The sequence below is a fragment of the Epargyreus clarus genome, unplaced genomic scaffold (assembly GCF_041222505.1).
Source record: "Epargyreus clarus isolate Ecla_fem2 unplaced genomic scaffold, WU_Ecla_fem_2.2 ptg000023l, whole genome shotgun sequence".
Lineage (NCBI taxonomy): Eukaryota > Metazoa > Arthropoda > Insecta > Lepidoptera > Hesperiidae > Epargyreus > Epargyreus clarus.
Window position 1 is genome coordinate 12,983,623 of NW_027332230.1, and position 22,795 is coordinate 13,006,417.

Consider the following 22,795-nt stretch of genomic DNA (forward strand, 5'->3'; position numbering starts at 1 on the left):
TACATGTAGTCGTCGTTATGTGTAATTACATCATAAAATTAAATCGCCTAACCTTACTAATATTATAAATCCGAAAGTAACTCAGTCTGTCTGTCTATCTGTCTGTCTGTCTGTCTGTCTGGTTGTCTCTTTTTCACGCCTAAACCACTGAACCGATTATAGAAATTTTATACAAAGATAGTCTGAGACCCGAGAAAGGACATAGGATAGTTTTTATCCCGGAAATCCCACGGGAGCTAGGGATGGCGATCTAAGATCGATTACTCGGAGAATCAATCTGTTGGACCCCAAACATCGATTATTCTAATCGATATTAGTAAGGATTGAATCTTAAACTATGCATTTGATCAAGTGATGATCTTTAGCAAAGTTAATGGTACGAATTTTCAGTTTTATGTATGTTAGTATCTTATATTATTTTCATTTAAACGCGGGCCAAGCCGCGGGCAAAAACTAGTGTCAAGATATAATGATAACAGTGAAGGGTCGCGATGAACTACCGCCACTACCCCGCACTAATCTACAACTACATGTAGTCGTCGTTATGTGTAATGACATCGTAAAATTAAATCGCCTTATTAGGGTCATTTTACGAACTCTTTAACAGCTTTCATCTGATATGTTAATTAAACATTAACCATTATGTGTTTTTTTTTTATAATATAAGAGTAGCAGACGAGCATGCAGTCCACCTGATGGTAAGTGGCTACTGCCGCCCATGGACATCTGTAATCAACCCCAGATAGGATTAGATATTCCTACCAGAGGTGGCGGTGGTGCCGCCGGAGTCGAACCACAAAGGGTTCTACCACCTTCAAATGTGTAATCCTGTCTGACAATATGAGTCTTAAGAACTGCTTTAGAATTAAAGAGTATGATGAGGTGGAGTCACTTATATGAGATGATTTAACGTAGTTCTCAGTGGTAATAATATATTAGGGTAACAAATATATACCCAATTACCACGCTTAGGGCTTAATTCCATATACAACCATTATAAATGTATATGGATGTCATTGACCCCTCATCATGAGGTGGGCTGCCTGCTAAGTCATGAAATCAAAGGAAATTCTCTTTCTGGTCCGGATTTAGTAAGAAAATCGCCAAGTAGGACTTTCGTCTCATTATGAAATAATTAAAGAAAATAATGATAATTATTATATTTTAATTTGCATAGATATTTACGACCATAAAGTTATAACTTGTATGCCATTTAAAAGTAACTTGAAATACAATCTATTTACTGACTTAGATCAAATTAAAACCCAGACAAGGGGTTTTATAGCATGCAGCAAGCTTACTTAGTACCAACAAAGGAAAATAATGCTTAGCATTCCATAAGGAGCTCTCTTGTAAGCTTCAAGCTACAAAAGAGTTTTAATGAGCACATAAACTCTAATAACATAAGCTCTCGAGGTGCTTATAGGAATTTGCGAGAGGTATGCTGTGGCCCACGGCCTTAGGTACAACTCCAAGAAAAGTGAACTACTGGTATTTAAGGCAGGAAATAAAGTTTTTAAAACTGTGCCTTCAGTTAAACTTGGGGGAACGGTACTGAGTAGAGTCACCGAATTTAAATACTTAGGGCATTGGGTCAATGCGGACCTCTCAGATGACTTAGATGTGGAAAGGGAGCGTAGGGCATTGTCGGTGCGGTGTAACATGTTGGCACGTAGGTTCGCACGTTGTAACGCTGAAGTTAAGGTCACCTTGTATAAAGCTTATTTTCAAATATTTTACACGTGCAGCCTATGGTCCAAATGTACTAGAGGATCGCTGAATGCCCTACGCGTCCAATATAATAATGGATTTAGGATGCTAATGGGGCTGCCCCGGTATTGTAGTGCGTCTGCTACGAGTATGTTCGCTGAGGCTCGTGTTGACAGTTTTCAAACTATATTGCGCAAACGCGTAGCCTCAGTGATGCGGCGAGTGCGGGACAGCAACAATGACATCCTAAATACCATTCTAGAAAGAGTGGACTGTCCTATAGTGAGGCACTGGAATGCATGCCACATGGACTCCAGAGCCACACTATTTTATATTAAATAATTGAATGTAGGTAAATGTAATTGTATTTCTTTTGTATTTTTAATGTGTAGTACTAACATAGTTCGTAAGAATATACTAACATTTAATGGACTTTGTCTGAAATAAATTATTATTAATTAATATTAATAAACAACTATATTTCATAGATTTTCTCATTAAATTCTTGGTACTTTTTAATTTGTATATTAAGCCTTTATTTATGGTTACTTGTAATTTAAACATCTACTAATCTATCTATCTAATACCTTTAAATGAGCAATTCTTGTATATATATTTATATCAACGATCTCGCAAATGGCTGCAACGATTTTCTTGAAATTTTGTATTGAGGGGGTTTCGGGGGCGATAAATCTAGCTAGGTTTTATTTTCAGAAAATGTCGTTTAAAAAAATACATATACAGTCGAATTGAGAAACCTCCTCATTTTTTGAAGTCGGATAAAAAACACCGAGCAAAGCTCGGTAATCCAGCTATTCTTTATAATACACAGAATATACAGTAATTCACTAAAGAAAAGTAGTATATTTAAAATCAGTGTTTTTTTGTTATAAGATTAAATCGTATATCATAATATGATCCTTACATGTATATTTATTTATAAATGGGTAGCAGTACACGTATACGTAATTAAATTAAATGTTATTAAGTATAAACCCTTTTGATATATTTATACTAGCATTGTCATTTCTCATACTTTTAAGATGACTGGCTGACTTTGCGTATATATGCCTCTTGGTTTTTATTTATACATTCATCGTATTGTCTGTATTTCAATTTATTTGTATTATGCAAAAAACATAAAATAATAAAAACATGTCCATTTTATTAAGAGCTAATAAAATATATTATCACACTCCGAACTTTCCTCGGAATGAACAAGTAATATATTACTCAATATTTCCTGTCCATTCAATGGACAGGGGCTATTGAACGGCAGAAATATGGAAGTACGAATATAATCTGTCGACAATGATAGCCGAATATTTCCTTTTCCGTTCTCATTTCATACGCGTCCCATCGAAACCTTCTCAATTAGTGTATTAATGCGACCATATTTTTCCTTATATTTACCTAAATATTATCTTACACGTGAGCTTCTTGAGGTCATTATTAAAATGAGCTATATAGATTCCACTGAAAAGAATACAACTAAAGAGAAGTTGTTTTTAAGTTTGTGAAGTGCATTTCGCATTCAAAATCTGGTTCAAAATTTGAACAATATCAACCTGAGAAGATGAAAATTACATTCCCACCCGAAGTCAACCACAGATATGTTGCTTCCCCTGAATACTAAGTTGAAACTCATTGGAAACTTTTGTGTTCCTAACCACACCCTTCAAACCAGAACACAGCAACGTTTGCCATTATTGTTACTAGGTAGAAATAGTCGTCGTAGTCGAACCACAAACGGTTGTATCTACCTTCCAATTACACAATTATTTACTAAAATATTTATGCAAAAACATAACTTGTCATAAAACTAGACAAGACTCACAAAACACACATTTTCGCCACGTTTATATAACTAGAATATAATTTGAAATTGTGTTTAAATCTCTACGGAAGCGCTAGTATGCAACTACTAGAGTTTTCCAGCTTAAAATTTAACGAACTAGTGAGGAACTCCCGGCAGCTGTGTGCTCTGGATATTAAATTGTTAACTCGTGGCTCAAAAGTTATTTGGCGTAAAGCTTGTTTTATTACCAAATGTATGTATTTAAATAGATTACGTAAGACTTGTGTGATTTATGTCCATGAAAGTAGTGATAATCTAATGGTTTAAAACTCAGCGGCACAGTTTCTTATCCCAGATACGTACCTCTGCTTTTTCAAAGTTATACGCATATTGCAAATCTTTGTTTGTGTCTCACTAATAAGCACGAGGATAGTCCAATAAACTTCACACACCTTTGGATGTTTTTAAGTACATATTCCACTTATTTTCAAGTCACCTATGCGCGTGACTTGAAAATAAGTGGAATTTGATTCTCAAATCCTCTGTGAGGTTGAATTTCAATCACTAAGCTATTCCGATTTAATAAACGCTTTCGCTTAAAACGCTTTCTACACACGCAGCCCCACTCTAGGTTTCCCTCTGTCGTGGGTACCATGGACACACACATAGACAAATACATAAACACCCAGACCCAGAAACAGAAATCTCGTCATTTAGATATCTGTCTGACCGGGGATCGAACCCGGGACCCTCAGCACATCAGACCGGTATGGTGACCGCTCCGCCACGCGGGTCGTGATGACTACTTAATGAAGCACTTTAGTGAATTTATAAATAAATAATGATAATTATATCTTTTTAATAACATTCATTGTTAAGGTAAAGATAGATGATAACATTCATACTTCACAGATACCTCATAACTAACAAGAAACGAGGTACTAAGCTAGACAAAGTTTTCACTCACGCCAAGAGTTGCTAGAAGGGTGTAAGGTTAAACACAGACTGGTAACGAAGACACAGGCGTCTAGACACAGTAAATTATGGTGCAAGTTACACAGAACTTAGGTAAAACAGACGCAGCTTAATTAATGTTACATTCCTTCTTTTAACTTTGAATGAAAATATATGGAGATAATAGTCAAACGAGCATGCAGTCCACCTGATGGTAAGTGGCTACTGTAGTCCATCTATACTAATATTATAAAGAGGAAAACTTTGTTTGTTTGATTGTAATGAATAGGCTCAAAAACTACTGGACCGATTTTAAAAATTCTTTCACTAACGAAAGCTACATTATCCACGAGCAACATAGGCTTTATTTAATATGAAATATATTTGATAAATAGATTTTGAGGTGGTACAAAGTTTGCCGGGTCAGCTAGTTAGTAATAAACAATCATAACCAAGTAACTGAACAGTAAAGTTTCAATTATGGTAGTTATTGCATATAAAAATTTTCATACTACTATTTTTCATAGGTAAAAATAAATTAATTAAGAACGACAATTATTACTGACTAGCATATTTACCATTTTTTAATTGAGCGTAGACAATAGGAAGTGGTCCTTAATCAATAAACGCTTTCTACACTCACAGCCCCACACTAGGATTCCCTGTATCGTGGGTGCCATGGACACACACATAGACAAATACACAAACACCCAGACCCAGAAACAGAAATCTAAATTCATCGTTTAGATATCTGTCTGGCGGGGGATCGAACCAGGAACCCTTTGCGGTCAGACCGGTATGGTGGCCGTTCCGCCACGCGGGTCGTCACAATCAACTAATGAATTTAAGTAAATATCTGATAATAATTAGTAAACTTCAGCTGTATTTGCAATAGACGTAAGCAAAGGGCTTTCTAACTTATTCTTGTTCATTATAAATCAAAACTTGAATTTCCAAACCAAACGTATTAGAAATCTAATAAATCACAATAGAGATAGTTTGAATGAAGATAAAGTGAACAGACGCTAAAAGTTGAGATTGTGACAAATGATGCTGAAAACTGAAAAATTATAGTGCAGATAAAGTTTTAAAACGAAGTCGAAATACTACCAAATATTTTACAAGTTTATTTCAACAGTTTTAGGATTCCGTACCGAAATAGCAAAACGAAACCTTTTTAATTCACGCACTCCATAAAGGGAGCTGGTAGAACTATTGGCTCGACTTGGAAGCTATCACCGCCACAATTATTTTGAAGGTGGTAGAACTGTTTGTGGTTCGACTCCGGCTTTACCACCGCCACACCTATTTCTGCCTAATAACAGTAGTGCTAAGCGCTGCTGTGTTCCGTTTTGAAGGGTGTGGTAAGGGAGACAGACCTTCCCGAGGCGTTCCAGCTTAGTCCTTAGGGGTAGCGGCGCATCTGTGGCCAACCTCAGGTAGGAATCTAATCCTATCTGGGGTTGATTACAGATGACCATGGGCGGCAGTAGCCACTTACTATCAGGTGGACTGCATGCTAGTCTGCTACTCCTATATTATAAAAAACATCTATCGTGACTACTTTACATGCTTTTGGGTTTCTATAAAAAAACATTGATACCGCCTGACTTACATATAAGTTATGAAGAGATTATCTAAATCCTCAGAAGTGGCAACGCATATGTAGTTTCAAATAGAACCCCTATATATGTATAGTTGGTTAGTTGGTACTCATGTACATGGACTGTAGTGACCATATACCATCAGGTGGACTGTATACTCGTTATTAATTCAATGTTATGAAAAAACAGGAAAAGAATATTAGAACTGGCACTTCTAAGAAGTAAAAGGCGAAAAAAGAAATACCACAGTAAGCATAGTATGTGGGACTTCAAAAAAGATGTGGAGGTTTTAAAATAACTTTTTTGTTTCGACTCCCAGTTATGAGATGAATAATTCTTAAAAAGATAACTTAAAAGATACTTCCAACGAAAACTACTTTGCATAAGATGATGTTACGGAGATGTTATGTAACGTAACACGATAATCCTTATCCTTATCCTTACTAATATTATAAATCCGAAAGTAACTCTGTCTGTCTGTCTGGTTGTCTCTTCTTCACGCCTAAACCACTGAACCGATTTTAATGAAATTTTGTACAAAGATAGTCTGAGACCCGAGAAAGGACATAGGATAGTTTTTATCCCGGAAATCCCACGGGAACTAGGGATGGCGATCTAAGATCGATTAATCGGAAAATCGATCTTTTGGACCCAAAACATCGATTATTTTAATCGATATAAGTAAGGATTGAATCGTAAACTATGCATTTGATCAAGTGATGATCTTTAGCAAAGTTGAAGGTACGAATTTACAGTTTTATGTATGTTAGTATGTTATATTATTTTATTTCAAACGCGGGCGACGCCGCGGGCAAAAACTAATAAAAAATAATCATAACATTCAGACATTATGGTTATTTCTTATAATGTACGTTTTACCTTATCACACCCTTCAAACCGGAAGACTACATCACGAGCTCTGCTGCTAATGTACTTCCGCAATGAATTTCTGCACGAGGAGATTTATTCCTTACACCGCCGTAGTATTTACGAGTATTAATATTATTTTGAAGTTATACTTTCTTTAGGTGCGACTTGAGAGGAAAAAGAGTATTAGTGAAACGATTTTGTAACGGAAAGGGTTACGCGGGAGCATTGACCAACTCCATATATTCTATTGTTAGAAATATCGTCAGGAAATTACTTGAAAACCAACATTTTATAAGCCGAGAACCTTAACTTTTCTAAATAAATTAACAGAAACACAATTTAAACGGAAATGAGCAATAAAACGGCCTTTACAATAATCGGAAAATAACTACTCAGTAGACGATCTACAGTGCCTTTTTTACGCCCACTTTTAGGTAATACCCTCATTTGACAATTAACTTTCTTTACACTTACTATCATTCCTAACACTATATATATAACAAGGGTTCTACCTGCACTACAATTACAGATCTGTACCCTTACCAGGAGTTTTTACGTTTCGACAAATATGACTGTTTTGGTATTTGTTTACGTTTGGCCCATAGGATTTCCTAGTTCTGACACAATCCGCTAGGGGCGCTGATTGGAATTTGTATGGGCAAATAAGTAAACAAATACCAAAACAGTCACACTGGTCGAAACGTAAAAACTCCTGGTAAGGGTACTGTTGCCTCTCCTTAAGAACTATATGGTCATATATAAATCAGCTGCCATCCACACCCTTTCACTAAAACGAAACTAAACTAGAACTGCTTCACGCTAGAAATAGGGGTGTCGTTAGTATATCACCGGCCGAATATTAATAATGAAAAAATAACAAAATTACATACATATATACATACATACATACATACATACATACATACATACATAGCGGTCGAATATAAAACCTCCTTTTTGAAGGCGGTGAAAGTATAAAAATATTTCGTGAACTTACTAGTGTGTAGAGGGCGCTTGCGTATGCGGCATGTTTCACATGTAGAGTCCGGCAACATGACAGAGTAGTGTCTTGATCGTGCGCAGTCCACGCTTTCATCTGCATAAACAAAACAACGACAATATATATGACAGCGCTTCCATAAATCATAGAGTGGGTAGAACGAGGTCACTATGGTTTTACCCGCAGACAAATAATGAAAAAGACACTGATAAAGGCTCTGTGCCTTTATATATTTAATTGTAGACAAACAACACCATGTAATAAAATGGGAGTCTATTTTTTTAGTCGTTTCGATTTGCGTATGTCATATTCTAAAGTCGGTTTTTAAAAGCTTGTAAAATAATATTTGTAGGTGATAGAAAACCCTTTGTGATAGCCTAGCGGTTAAGAAACTCGGCCTCCCGATCGAGGGGTCCGAGGTTCAAATCCCAGGCACCTCTGATTTTTCAAAGTTATGTGCGTATTAGAAATTAAATGTAACTTGCTAAACGGTGAAGGGAAACATCATGAGGAAACCTGCATACCTTAAATTTATAAAAAAAAATCTCAAATGTATGTGAAGTCTACAATACGCACATGGCCAGCGCGGCGGACTACGGTCTAATCCTTCTCATTGTGAGAGGAGACCCGTGCCCAGCAGTGAGACAGTAATGGGTTGATGATGATGAGAAAACCCTTTGTGGTCCTATTACAAGGGCAGAACAGCCAAGCCTATATGATATAATATATATATCTGAATAATTATAGCAATATTAAGCGCTACTGTGTTTTAAGTCATGTCCTCTTAAATGAGACTAATGTGCAACATCCGCAAGTGTGGTACAACAATGGTTTGACGACGATATTCTATATACAAAACATAACCATAAAAAGTTTGAGATCGAACCTAGAACCCCCAGGTTAAAAGGCTCTATTAGCTCTATTAGCGGAAAATTATAGATTTAATAATACAACGTTGTAAACAAACCTGATAATTAGTTAGGCGAGTTCCATTTTCATACTTTGCTACAAGGCAATTTGACGTAACAGGGTAACTGACGTCATCATAAATTAATTTGCCAATTTAGGAAGCTTTATAAGCTCTTTGCTTGATTTTTGAAAGACTGAACAGAATTATGTAACAGCCAATTATCACTTTTAAAACTAGTTATTACATCGTAAAGTATAGAAAAGAGTCTAAAAAATATTTTCATTTCTTTATAATAGCTGTAGCAGACGAGCATGCAGTCCACATGATGGTAAGTGGCTACTGCCCGCCATGGCCATCAATAATCAACCCCAGATAGGATTAGATATTCTTACCTGAGGTTGGTACCAGAGGCGCCGCTACTCCTGAGGCCTAAGTTGGAACGCCTCGGGAAAATATGTCTCCCTTACCACACCCTTCAAACCAGAACACAGCAGCGCCTAACACTGCTGTTATGAGGCAGAAATAGGTGTGGTTGTGCTGTCGGAGTCGAACCACAAAGGGTTCTACCACCTTAACGCTATTTATAATTACACCCTACAGTATAATTATGCGCTCGTGTTATGTGGGCGTATATAAAACGCCTATTAAAAACGCAAAACATTCATGGCCTACACAAGATTTATGATTGTTATATAGTGCGGTAAATACGAAGACAAATTCATAAAGTTTAGACCCCGAATAAGTACATTATTCATCATTTAGATGCCTAGACTAGAAAGCTGGACCATTCACAATGTGACATAATGCAGGCCCAGAATATGTCTAAATAACACATCGTTCAGATGAATATATGAAAGGTGGTAGAACCATTTTTGTTTCTACTACAGAAGTGCCATCGCCACAACTTTTCTGTCTAATAGTAGTTGTAATAAGCGCTGTTTTCCGGCTTGGTCTGTATGGTAAGGCATACTTATCCGAGACGTTCTAACTTAGTCCTCAGGAAACGCATCTATCGTCAACCGGCTCTAATATTATCTATAGTTGATTATAGATTTACATAGAAGGCAGTAATCACTAACTATCAGGTAGACTGAATACTCGTGTGCTACTTCTTAAAGAAGTCTTCTTTATCATAAAAAGAAAGACTAGCCCGGAATCAAGGCCGAAACCCTTTACAGGCTGGAATGGCAAACACTATGCGAAGTATGTCATCTTTAAGATTATAACACAAGAGAATATTCAAAAGACATTTCAAGACTAGGTTACGTCAATAAATCTACAGATGTGTGAATGTATGGGTAATGTGGCGTACAATAACTATGACTATAGTTTAGACAACAATTAGTTACATGAGAACATGTAGAAGTTGGTAGAACCCTTTGTGGTTCAACTCCGGCAGCACCACCGCCACACCTATTTCTACCTAATAACAGCAGTGTTAGGCGCTGCTTTGTTCCGGTTTGAAGGGTGTGGTAAGGGAGACAGACTTTTCCGAGGCGTTCCAGCTTAGTCCTCAGGGGTAGCGGCGCATCTGTGGCCGACCTCGGGTAGGAATATCTAATTCTATCTGAGGTTGATTACAGATGTCCATGGGCGGCAGTAGCCACTTACCATCAGGTGGACTGCATGCTCGTCTGCTACTCTTATATTATAAATAAAAAATAAATACATTAGAAACAACGCATGGATAGATAACAAATCTATCTCAGTCTCGAATTATATGTGAATGATAACTCTACATCAACGTATCTGTCCCACTGCTGTACCCTTACCAGGAGTTTTTACGTTTCGACAAATATGACTGTTTTGGTATTTGTTTACGTATTTGCCCATACAAATTCCAATCAGCGCCCCTAGCGGATTGTGTCAGAACTAGGAAACCCTATGGGCCAATACGTAAACAAATACCAAAACAGTCATATTTGTCGAAACGTAAAAACTCCTGGTAAGGGTACTGAGCGCGGGCTTACTTTCAGAGTCAGAAAGTTTTAAGTCATAGTCCATTCGTTTCAGCTTGTTACTAGCTAACTACCGATTGGACTTTACATTCGATCTTACAACTTTTTTAGGATTTTTCAGCCGTTGAAGTTTCCTTACGATGTTTTTCTTCAGCGTTAACTAATTTAAAATAGGCACATAAATTCGAAAATCCAAAAGTCAGAAATTATAACACTGCACTTGCAACATGAGAGACCTTTCAAAATATCGGGGAGGTACCAACGTCACACCAACTTTTAGCATGTAGTACCACGTTTTGGTAGAAGGTGTTCAAGGGCAACCGAGACCACTTAGCATTAGGTGGACTGCTCGCTCGTTTTCTAACCTTAGAAAATATATCACTTACTCGTATATCTGCTTTTTTATCTAATTTATGCAAAATCATTCATATAGAACTTTTTTGACAATAAGCAATTTACCACCGCTTCGAAAGGTATTTCATTACTTATTAATGGATGGAGGATCGATGCAAGAAACTCTATACTTGTTCAAATTTTGCATCTTTTAAAAAATGTATATATTCATATTGAAGTACTTATAAATAAATACGAGTAATTATGTATTGTGGAGCTGGAGTTACGCCACAACAAGATTAGTCTATCACTACTTTTTCTTAACTTATGAAACATTTATACGGTATGTTCAGATGTGATTCTCGTTCATCTTTCTAATTTGAACTGACATTGGTTAACCGCACTCGATGTTCCAGTAAATTACTCTGTTCTTCGCCTGTTAAAGTAATGAAATAACTTATTTTCTACTTCTTCTCAATTATATATTCTTCGTCCAGCTTTCCGCGGATATTAAATTGTAAGTGACACTAGCCTTATACAGCTTTTAATAATAAGGTGGCTTAAAGGTGGTAGAACCCTTTGTGGTTCGACTCCGGCGGCACCACCGCAACACCTATTTCTACCTAATAACAGCAGTGTTAAGCGCTGCTGTGTTCCGGTTTGAAGGGTGTGGTAAGGGAGATAGACTTTTTCGAGGCGTTCCAGCTTAGTCCTCAGGGGTAGCGGCGCATCTGTGGCCGACCTCAGGTAGGAATATGTAATCCTATCTGGGGTTGATTATAGATGTCCATGGGCGGCAGTAGCCACTTACCATCAGGTGGACTGCATGCTCGTCTGCTACTCTTATATTATATAAAAAAAAAAAAAATAACTTAGGATTCTCTGTTAATACTGTTTTATTGGCACATAATTAACGTGTACTGGGATAGCGTGGTGGAAACTGATTTATGATGTTTGCGAGAAGAAACTCATGCTTATTAAAGGGAAACAAGACTTTGAATATGATGCATACATGATTGTCTTTAAAATATTTATATTTAGTTATTTAAGGCAACCAATGTTGAGATATAACTTCCATTACATAAAAATAACGTGACAGCAGTAATAAATAAAATAATACATAGTATGCTATGTAAAATATTATTGTAAATATTGTGTACATACTTTCAGTATGTACTGCATACTGTACTATATGGCATTGTAATGAGAACATTTATTTAAAAATGAATAATTTAAATTTCATTAAAAATTAACCTTTAAATAAATATAATTTTGAAGTACGATTTTTTTATATGTCGTCTTAAAAAGATCTATTACTGCCTATGGTCATTCGAAGTATTAATAAAATCCCAAACATATGTTAACGTAATTAAACTTTCAAGAAAATATACACAAGATACAAAATTATTATATTTAAATTATTCGGATTATCTAACTTTACAACATTCGAAATTTTACCTATAAATGCGTAAATAAATATTTACACTTATCAACAATACTTTTAAAAAACACTAAAAACATTTCTTTCATTTAATAATCATTAAAAAATAAAAAAAGCCAAACACATTATAAACACAACAAACAACTAAATTTTCTAACTACAACTATTGCTAAAAGTATAAAAGAGTGTAAGATTTGTATAAAATACCTTCGTATCTGTAGTTGCCCACGAAAACTAGAAACACATTTCATACTTATTATCACATACTATTTACGTACGAGTGGGCGTCACTCGGACCGCGACGTGCTTTCGGGACGAAAGCTGCTCGCTTACTGAGTCTACGGGCTACGAACTGGCTTTTATGAACGGTCTACGAAACGCTACGCCTCGTAGCTATAAGCTACGAACGGACAAAGTTAGTCCGGACTTAGGATGTCAATTAGTAAATAAACCTACTTTAAATTTTCTCTATATTGTGCTCATAATCCTGATACGTAAATGAATAATTTTAGAAAACTCTTTAATGATAAATTCTTGGGACTTTTCACACTCATCGCTTATTGTATGTAGCGCTTAGCACTGCTGTTAATAGGCCGAAATAGGTGTGCCGTTGGTGCATATTGAATCCAACTAAAGGGTTCGTTCCACGTTCGTGAAGTCGGTTCACGTTATTGTCGCTTAGGACTAAATTAGAACGGCCTTAGTATCTCTATTTCACCGTCTTCATCATAGCATTTTTGCTTAACTTTATTGTTCAATCAGAACATAGCAGCTTTGTACAATTTTTATGGTGCAAAAATAGATAACGATTTCGTTATATAAAAGCATACTTCATGTTTGAAGTTGTAAGATTTATAACTATTGATGTGCCGAATATCTTTGCTACATATTCGCGGTTCTAGACTAATGATCCGAATACTTTTCTGCATTTGATATACATAGATAGACATTTGATAATCTGACTTTCGATGTGTCAGATAAAACATTTTTCAAAAATAAATGAAGTCGTCATAGGCATGACCTACGTCCCATAACTCAGTCCCATGCGATAATAATGATTACTGATCATATTGACTTAAAATTACTCTTTTATTTAATGTATTCTTTAGGTACACATCACATGCATCCCCTATTGCTATTACATAAACTGATTGAGGTAATAAGCAATTAATTAGTATAGTGTTTGCGGTGTTTCAACCTCGTCACTACTTTATAATTAACACTAAAACGCAACGTTCACTGATATATTTTGCGGTGATGTTTTCATGTAAAATGTAGCTGTTAATTAATAACGTGTAATGGGTAATAAATTTAGTAAGTTGATGGTTCAGTTGCATCAGGACACTAAATTTATTTTTAACTTTGATTGTTTCAAAAAATTGACATCAAAAATTATTTATTTAACGAATCCAGTTTTATAAGACTGATAACCATCAGGTACACTACATTCTTGTTTGAGTCGTGTTTGTGATCACTGCTGCCCGTCGACATCTGTAACCAACTCTATGTAAAACAAAAGTTTTACGTGAACTGATGCGTTACCTTTCTTTAGAACTAAAATGGTTATCTTACATGTAAATCAGATAGAATTGATTAACACTGTCACGCAAAAATATTTGTCATACCAGAAAACTTTCTTAAAGGCGAGTAAATTCTATCAACCAAACGTTCCGGTGTGAGCTTTTAGCCTTTCTCATACTAAAAAATACTTTGAGTTCATAGAAAATAACGTTTAACTCTACTTTAAATTATGCGTACTTACAGCAAGCTACAATTCACGAATACAAATAACGCACAAATAAACAATTAACTACAACAATGCCTGTATTAAGGCTTTATATAAACAATGTTTCGTTGTATAGCCACCTTTCATTCTATTTTCGCGGCCGGATGCCTCCTAAATTTCCAATTCAGGTGCTGAATTTATACTGAGTGACAATGCAAAGCTCTCAGCAAAAACAATATGCTCGCCCACGCAACGTCACCGAACTTAGGGAGTTAGGAACCTAATGTATGAGCGTCAGTCCACGCCTACGACTGTCGTGACGATCGACGACTGTCAGCCGTTGGCAGCCCCTACAAACGACTGCCGCTGACCGGAGGACGGTCGTTAGCGACATGTAAACTATGACCAGCAGCGACACTAACTATCCTTCTATATATTAATCCATCGCCCGTGTGTAACCTTCCTTAGCTGACTTCGAAGCTTAATGTACTTTTTTTATGAAATGTTACGAACGTGTCTAGAAGCTTATACACATACGTCAGTCCAAGTCGAAGATAGACGCTAACGATCGACGACTGTCGCCGACGGTCGACAGTGAGTGCGACCGACTGCCTCTGATCCCGCGACGAACATTAGGGGCTGACGACCGATCACGGTCGTTGACGACAAACAACAACACGGACTGTCGTTCATGTATAATTTAACCCATTGTCGCTCGTATGTTACTACCCTTATCTGACTTTTTTGAAACGGAATGATTTTATTATGCGATGTAATGAGTGCTACTGTCCCATGTCCATCAATGTTACGTGAAGTTCCTTAGGACATCTTAAAGTAGCTCCAGATAAAACAAGTGTAATCTGAAATCGATCCTAACTGAGTTACTCGCTTCTACGTACGTAAGTGTAGTATACTTAGCTGACAACCTTATGAATTAAATGTAAGACGACGACCATGACGACCATATTGACGACCCGCGTGGTGGAACGATCGCCATACCGGTCTGACGCGCAAAGGGTCCCGGGTTCGATCCCCGGCCAGACAGATATCTAAATGATGAATTTAGATTTCTGTTTCTGGGTTTGTGTATTTGTCTATGTGTGTGTCCATGGCACCCACGACACAGGGAATCCTAGTGTGGGGCTGTGAGTGTAGAAAGCGTTTATTTTAGACCTCTAGAGCGGTAACGAATCTATGTGCGACTTCAGGTAAAACCCCTGTTTTATTTTAGTTTATTTATTTATAGATGAGATGAGCTGGTTTAATGATTTGAAGTACACTGAAATAAGTAAGTGAAAATGAACTGTAATATTTCTTATGTAAATATATTACTGATTATGTAGATTGAAGAAGCGACTGAGGAAAATTACCATAATTATTCGTATCGTTAAACCGATTACAGATCATAATCAAGTTATAATTTATTAGATAATAAGGTCTTAGCACTTTAAAAAATGAATACTTTTAATAAATGACTCGCACATACTATCAAGGCAAGTTAAATAAAATTTTGTAAAAAACCCCTTCTTTTTTATAATATTGTAATAGCAGTTTTATAATATAATAATTCTTTTTTTTATAATATAAGAGTAGCAGACGAGCATGCAGTCCACCTGATGGCATGAACATTTATGACCACACAAGATTAAATTCCTACCTGAAGTCGATACACAGATACGCCGCTACACCTGAGGACTAAACTGGGACGCCTCGGAAAAGTATCTTTCCTTCAAATCCAAACTTCAAATACAGCAGCGCTTAACACTGATGTCATCAGATAGAAATAGGTGTGGCGGTGGTGGCGCCGGAGTCAAACCACAAAGGGATCTACCACCTTTAAAACTTTTAGTTGCAACTTTATCTTGCAGTTGAATTTTAAACCGTTTAACCCCAACAAATTGACATGAAATTTTGCATACACATTTGGTTTGCATGTATGCATGGCTCGCTTAGTGACGTCATTCAAAATTCAATATGGAGGGCAGACAGACTATTATTTATGCATCCCATGGTATGGGTATCTAATAAAAGAGTTTTCTGCGAAGAATACCAAAATAGGTTTTTATAACTTTTTAAAAATAAAATTTATTGTACGGATTTCATTGGTGATCCCACTATCGTCCCGTAATCTAAAAACATTGGGTAACATATAATTTGCTGAACCTGTAAATTATTTTAAACGCATTTTAAGTATTTATAACACTTTGTGTCTTAACAGACCCTTCAAACAGCAGTATGAACTTCAAGTATACGAACGAAAAAATATATGACAGTGGCGTTACAGCAGTTAAAAACTATGGAGAGATTTATCACGTGCGTTTTTCATGCTCTTATTATTTTTATTTATTACTGTTTTATATATCTGTTTCGTTTTGGAATAGGCTTACAATTTTATGAACCATTGGCTTATCTTTCGACGGGTCCTACGTAAACTGGTGCATGTGCGTTTTCACAACTTTACAGTAGAGCGATTTGAATGTTCTAATGCGTGTAACTTTAACATTATTCAACGTACATAGTTAAAATTTTAAAATGGTATAATTGAATCCTTTTGAAAAAAAAAACTGCATTATACGTGAATAATGTTAAAGTTACACGCATTAGAACATTCAAATCGCTCTACTGTAAAGTTGTGAAAACGCACTTGCACCAGTTTACGTAGGACCCGTCGCTTTGTCGACTTTGAACATTATGATAATGATGATGATGATAATGAAATTACGATTCTGTAAAAAAAAAAATATATCACTGAAATCACAAATATATTATATGTTTTATACTTTCACCAAGTTTATTATACCCCAATTACATTGCCACGAAGTCAATACTAATTTACTTATCGTACAGAATATTCTATTATAAACTGAAATGACATAATAATTTCGATTGGGTGACATAATCCACTTCAATCCTATAGGTAAGTACCCTTATTATTTAGCCTCCCAAATCCTGCGAATTCACGTTCGAAAACTGATTTGAATAGTCTATTAGCATTCTGATGCCATTAGGTCTGTTGAATGCTTTCAAAAGGCTTTAAGAGAATATAAACCGAAATTGAAACGAAAATCGGGCGTGTCTGACTACGGCCAAATTACCGACGTAAGCCTTAAACGCGACTCGCTCTGTGTGGAACATGGGGGGTAAGACACCTGTCATACTATCGACGAATTAATTCGTTTACATGTCATAGTATAAACGACATTTTGAGAAGTTTTAACCCTTTGAGATTCGACTCTGAAGTCACCACTATTATACCATCATCATCATAATCATCATCAGCCAACCTGACACTCCAACTGTCCAACTGGACAGTAATGGGACAGTGCTGGGCACGGGTCTCCTCTCAGAATGAGAAGGATAAGGCCTTAGTTCACCGCCCTGGCCTAGGTAATTAGTAGACTTAACGTACCTCTGAAGATTTCTCAGGTATACAGCTTTCCTCACTATGTTTTCCTTCTCCGTTTAAGCAAGTGATAAAGGCAAGCTTTGAAAAATCAGAAGTGCGTGCTTGGGATTTGAACCTCGGACCCCTCGATCGCGAGGCCGAGTTGCTTAACCACTAGGTTATCATTGCTGTTTTACTTTCGTAACACAAATTTATGCATAATTATAACAGTGTTAACCGTTACTGTGTTATGTTGTTAAATATCTGGTAAAGAAGATATACTTATAGTAACGCATCTGTAGATAACCTCAGGTAGAATTCTAATCTCACTTGGGATTGATTCAGATGTCCATGGACAGCAGTAGCCACTTACCATTAGGTGACTGCATGCTGGTTTGTTACTTGTATATTCCACAAAAGATTACATTGAATTAAACTTCTGATCATTTATTGGTAAGGCACAAAGTAAATACATCTACAATACAATCCAAATGCAATATGTCCGTATTCATATCAAGTGTTGAGATTCCAAATACATAAATGTGATGCATAGTATCAAAATCATTACTACCTATTTCGAGATTCGATTTTTATGCTATAAAGGTGACCATTGGCAATGGCAGTCTGAAGAAATAAATGTTAACTCAAATTATCGATACAAAAAGTAATGTGCTCTAAATATGTACTTGTTTAGAACCATACGTACACGTAAGTGGTAAATAAGGGTGGGATATCCGCTACGATATCCACACACTTCCACCGGTACGCAAAACTGCTTCACACTAAAAAAATATTTTGCGGTGGAACCTCCCGACTGAACCTTACTGAAACTACCACTTGTCTTACTTTATCATTAACAATTATTAAATATTTCATCACTCAAAATATAATCGCTTATCGCTTCATCGCTGGTAGTGAACATTGCGTAACAAAACGTGGCAAGCGGCGTCAGAGCATAATGAAGATAATTGAATTAAAGATTTAATCATTAAAGCTTCACATTGCCCTGTGTGTTATTGACATCGTGTACCGTGTGACTTGAAAATAATGGACTTGGGACCCTATTAGAACAACTTTTGTACTATTGAAGTAAGAAACGAATGTATATTCCACATTTTTTTAATAATATCGGAGTAGCAGACAACCATGAATTTCACCTTAAAAGTTAGTAAGTGGCTACTGCCGCCCATGGACATCTGTAATCTGTAATGGTGATTAGATATTCGTACCTGAGGTCAGCCACGGCTGCTTCCCCTGAGGACTAAGCTGGTACGCCTTGGGAAAGTATGTCCCACATACCGCACCCTTCAAACCTTCGAACACAGCAGCGCTTAACATATTATGAGGCAGAAATAGGTGTGGCGGTAAATGGTAAATGGCACCGATTGGACATGTTTAATTAAACCCAGACAAAATTAGAGTCTTACCTGGTATCAACCACACATGTAAATGTGTCGGTCTTCTTGTTGTCTTCCTTACCACGCCCGTTCACCTACCACACGTTACCACTGGAACACAATATCACATAACAATGACAGTATTAGGCAGAAACAAGTGATGGCGGTGCCTCCAGGAGTCAAAAGCATGAAAGGTTCTACTACTACCATCACTGAATTGTACAGGGTGGAATACACAAACACTGAGACTCGAGAAATCTCAATTCATTACTTAATTATCCGTCTGGAATAGAACCCGAAACCCATTGTACATCAACCGGTATGATGTAAGCACCGCTACACGGGTCGTAATTTAAAAATCAAAAACTAAGCCAATCCATAAAGAAATATAAAATAAAATTACCGAAACAGAGAAAAGGCGTGCCTGTCAGCCATCATTTACACTTCACTTCCCCATATCACGCGTGAATACACTTCACAGGGATGACCCAACGAAGCGCTGTCACGTGATTAACACAAAATAATGATGAATGACAAATAAAATTAATGGTTAAAAGGCGTTATATTTAGCTATGGCGCGTGGTAATGTTGGTTTACTTTTTTTGGAATGTTTATTGTTTAATTTGTAACTATTAGAGCGTTTTCACATTATCCGATCCGATATCGGTATCGGACGCCGATACGATATCGGGGTAAGTAAAATGTATGAAACATGTACCTGCCTTTCACATTGTCCGTTCCGATATCGGATATCGGAGCCGACAGCGATATGCTGGCGACACCATCGAACGCCCGTGAGCCGTCGGGCGATAATGTTTGTATGTGTGCTCTACGTGTATCTAAATTGTCTCTGTGTGCGTAGAGCCCGATGCGCGGCGGCCATTTTGAGCTTGTTTACTAGTTTGGTTGTCATCATGGCGTCGTCATCATTTAAATACGATATAATTACATTAATTGAACTGGTAGAATCTAAACCATGCTTGTGGGATAAATCCACAATAGGATGTATCCAATACTGTCTGTGAACAGATCTTTTTTTGCGTCTCAAATATAAGAGATACAGCAAATAAAGTTTTCTATTATAGTCTGCCATGATGACCTGTCCGCACTAAGCTATCGAGCAAATGGCCGTATCGGAACGATTTTGTCGGAAATATGTGAAAATAGCACATGGTGTCGGCTATCGGATGTCGGCTATCGTCGTCCGACACCGATATCGGATCGGATAATCTGAAAACGCTCTTAGAACGTTTTCACATTATCCGATCCGATATCGGTATCGGACGCCGATACGATATCGGGGTAAGTAAAATGTATGAAACATGTACCTGCCTTTCACATTGTCCGTTCCGATATCGGATATCGGAGCCGACAGCGATATGCCGGCGACACCATCGGACGCCCGTGAGCCGTCGGGCGATAATGTTTGTATGTGTGCTCTACGTGTATCTAAATTGTCTCTGTGTGCGTAGAGCCCGATGCGCGGCGGCCATTTTGAGCTTGTTTACTAGTTTGGTTGTCATCATGGCGTCGTCATCATTTAAATACGATATAATTACATTAATTGAACTGGTAGAATCTAAACCATGCTTGTGGGATAAAACTCACGAGGAATATAAAAATAAAATACTCCGAGACAATAATTGGCGAGAAGTTTGTGAATACCTTGAAGAGGGATATGAAGTTTTAAATCAAGATGAGAAAAAAAAAGACTGGTATTTAAGTATGTATCCAATACTGTCTGTGAACAGATCTTTTTTTGCGTCTCAAATATAAGAGATACAGCAAATAAAGTTTTCTATTATAGTCTGCCATGATGACCTGTCCGCACTAAGCTATCGAGCAAATGGCCGTATCGGAACGATTTTGTCGGAAATATGTGAAAATAGCACATGGTGTCGGCTATCGGATGTCGGCTATCGTCGTCCGACACCGATATCGGATCGGATAATCTGAAAACGCTCTTACGCTGTTACCGACCGATATCGGAGGCTTATATTGTTCCTGCTGTCACGCGTGTGACGGCAGTGCATGGACAAGTTTCAACGTGTTTTACATTGCCGGCACATCGCCCCGCCAAAATCTCAGTGCCGTTCTAGCTATTACGCCGATGTACTCGAAATATCGGCGGCCGGGATGACGGTGCTCGGGTGACGGGCGTGCGGTGGATGCTACTTCGGCGCCGTCATTAATTATCGGTATCGGCTCGGTGATGGTGGCGGTGGACAAACAACGTCAGTATGAGTTATTACATTTTGACAAAAATGACTGATTTTGTTTTTGTTTACGTATTTTCCATATATCCGCTAGGGGCGCTGATTGGAAATATATGGGCAAATACGTAAACAAATACCAAAATAGTCATTTTTGTAAAAACGTAAAAACTCATACTAAGTGTACTGTTTAAACACTGAATAGAGAAGTATGATTTTGTCTGTCATGACACATTCAAGCTTTGTAGATGTAGGACCTCAAACGCTACGTTTTCAAATCGCTGTCTATTTGACATGGTCTTAAACGCCCTTTGTCCCTGGAATTATCATCCATAATACGTACAACTTGCCTAACTTTCCGCAGCCAAGACAAGATATTGAATATTCAATGACATCAGATTAAAATTTCCGAAGAAGTGCCCAAGTTTTGACTTATGTTCCAAGCGGCAACATTATTTTGAGAGAATAACATTTATTCTGCGACTTCGGATTTTGTTCCATCATTTGAATTGTAATTTGTTTTATATTAAGCTGCCAAGTACTGTTAATAGTTCAAAGATCGTATTAATTTACATAAAGTTTGTAACTTTCTACTTTACAAAGAATACACAAAATATCTAGATCTAGTTCAAAGAGTGCCTTACTCAAAGAATACTTTAATTATAATTTGTCTAATACAAATTATATAAATTTATAATAAGTAATATACATCGCATAAAATGTTAGGCTGACCTTCCATTGGCAACCAAGCGATATTGCTAAAGCTACTATTTTGTCGCGTGTTGGAGAGGCAGCGGCATAAGCAAGCTACTGAACGGTTGCTTATGCCGCAGCCGCTCAGGCGTCAAATTTATTGCTTAAGTGACCGACATCTTTGATTTTATTATGGAAATCTATCGTTTGTTTACACGTTCGATAGACAGATAGATAAACTAAGAGAATGGCAGTTGCGTTAAACTCTAATAGCGGCTGTTATTAATAATCAATCAGTCCAATGATTTTTCCAGCAATGATCGAAATTTGACAATGTCTATATTCGATGTCTGTCTGTATATGTCTGTATTACTGTACGTAAATTTTGAAATTGTATGACCTTTATGTCATACAAACACATTGTGCTCTGCCGTGTGGTGTCATCCTAAAATAGCATTGCATCTTCCCACACGACGAGTGGATTAAAACCAGGAGACGGCACCACCGTCTTCATGTGAAATTATTCATCTACTACAGTGCTTTCCAAAGTTTGGCTCTTCTTCGAGCATCGCGAAGTCATCGCAAAAAAAACTATATCATGTTCAAACCAATATTGTTAGAAAATGTTAATTAGAGGACAATTACAAATTTTCACACTTATATGTATTATGAAAAACAACAAACATTTTATTTACATTACATATACGTAAAATAAGTAAATACAAATTCAAAATAATGGAGAGTAATATAATGGGGGTCAAGAAATAATTTTACATACCAAGGGTGTTGTGTCATTATAGATT

At 36.9% G+C, this 22,795-nt stretch overlaps 1 protein-coding gene across 3 annotated transcripts in view; it reads right to left on the minus strand.

The window, feature by feature from the left end:
• Window positions 1-19,685, minus strand: part of LOC140751808 (uncharacterized) — a 79,518-nt gene extending 59,833 nt beyond the window's left edge. The window contains exons 1-3 of one of the 3 annotated variants that reach the window (XM_073085861.1): window positions 19,490-19,685; window positions 19,117-19,197; window positions 7,934-8,032 (exon numbers count right to left, since the gene is read on the minus strand). In XM_073085861.1, coding sequence (XP_072941962.1) covers window positions 7,934-8,032 — 99 coding nt within the window. In that variant the 5' untranslated portion in view covers window positions 19,117-19,197; window positions 19,490-19,685. Of the gene's footprint in view, window positions 1-7,933; window positions 8,033-12,785; window positions 12,956-19,116 lie in introns of those variants that run through there. The other 2 variants (XM_073085860.1, XM_073085859.1) reach the window with 2 other exon arrangements.
• Between the last annotated feature and the right edge of the window lie 3,110 nt (window positions 19,686-22,795).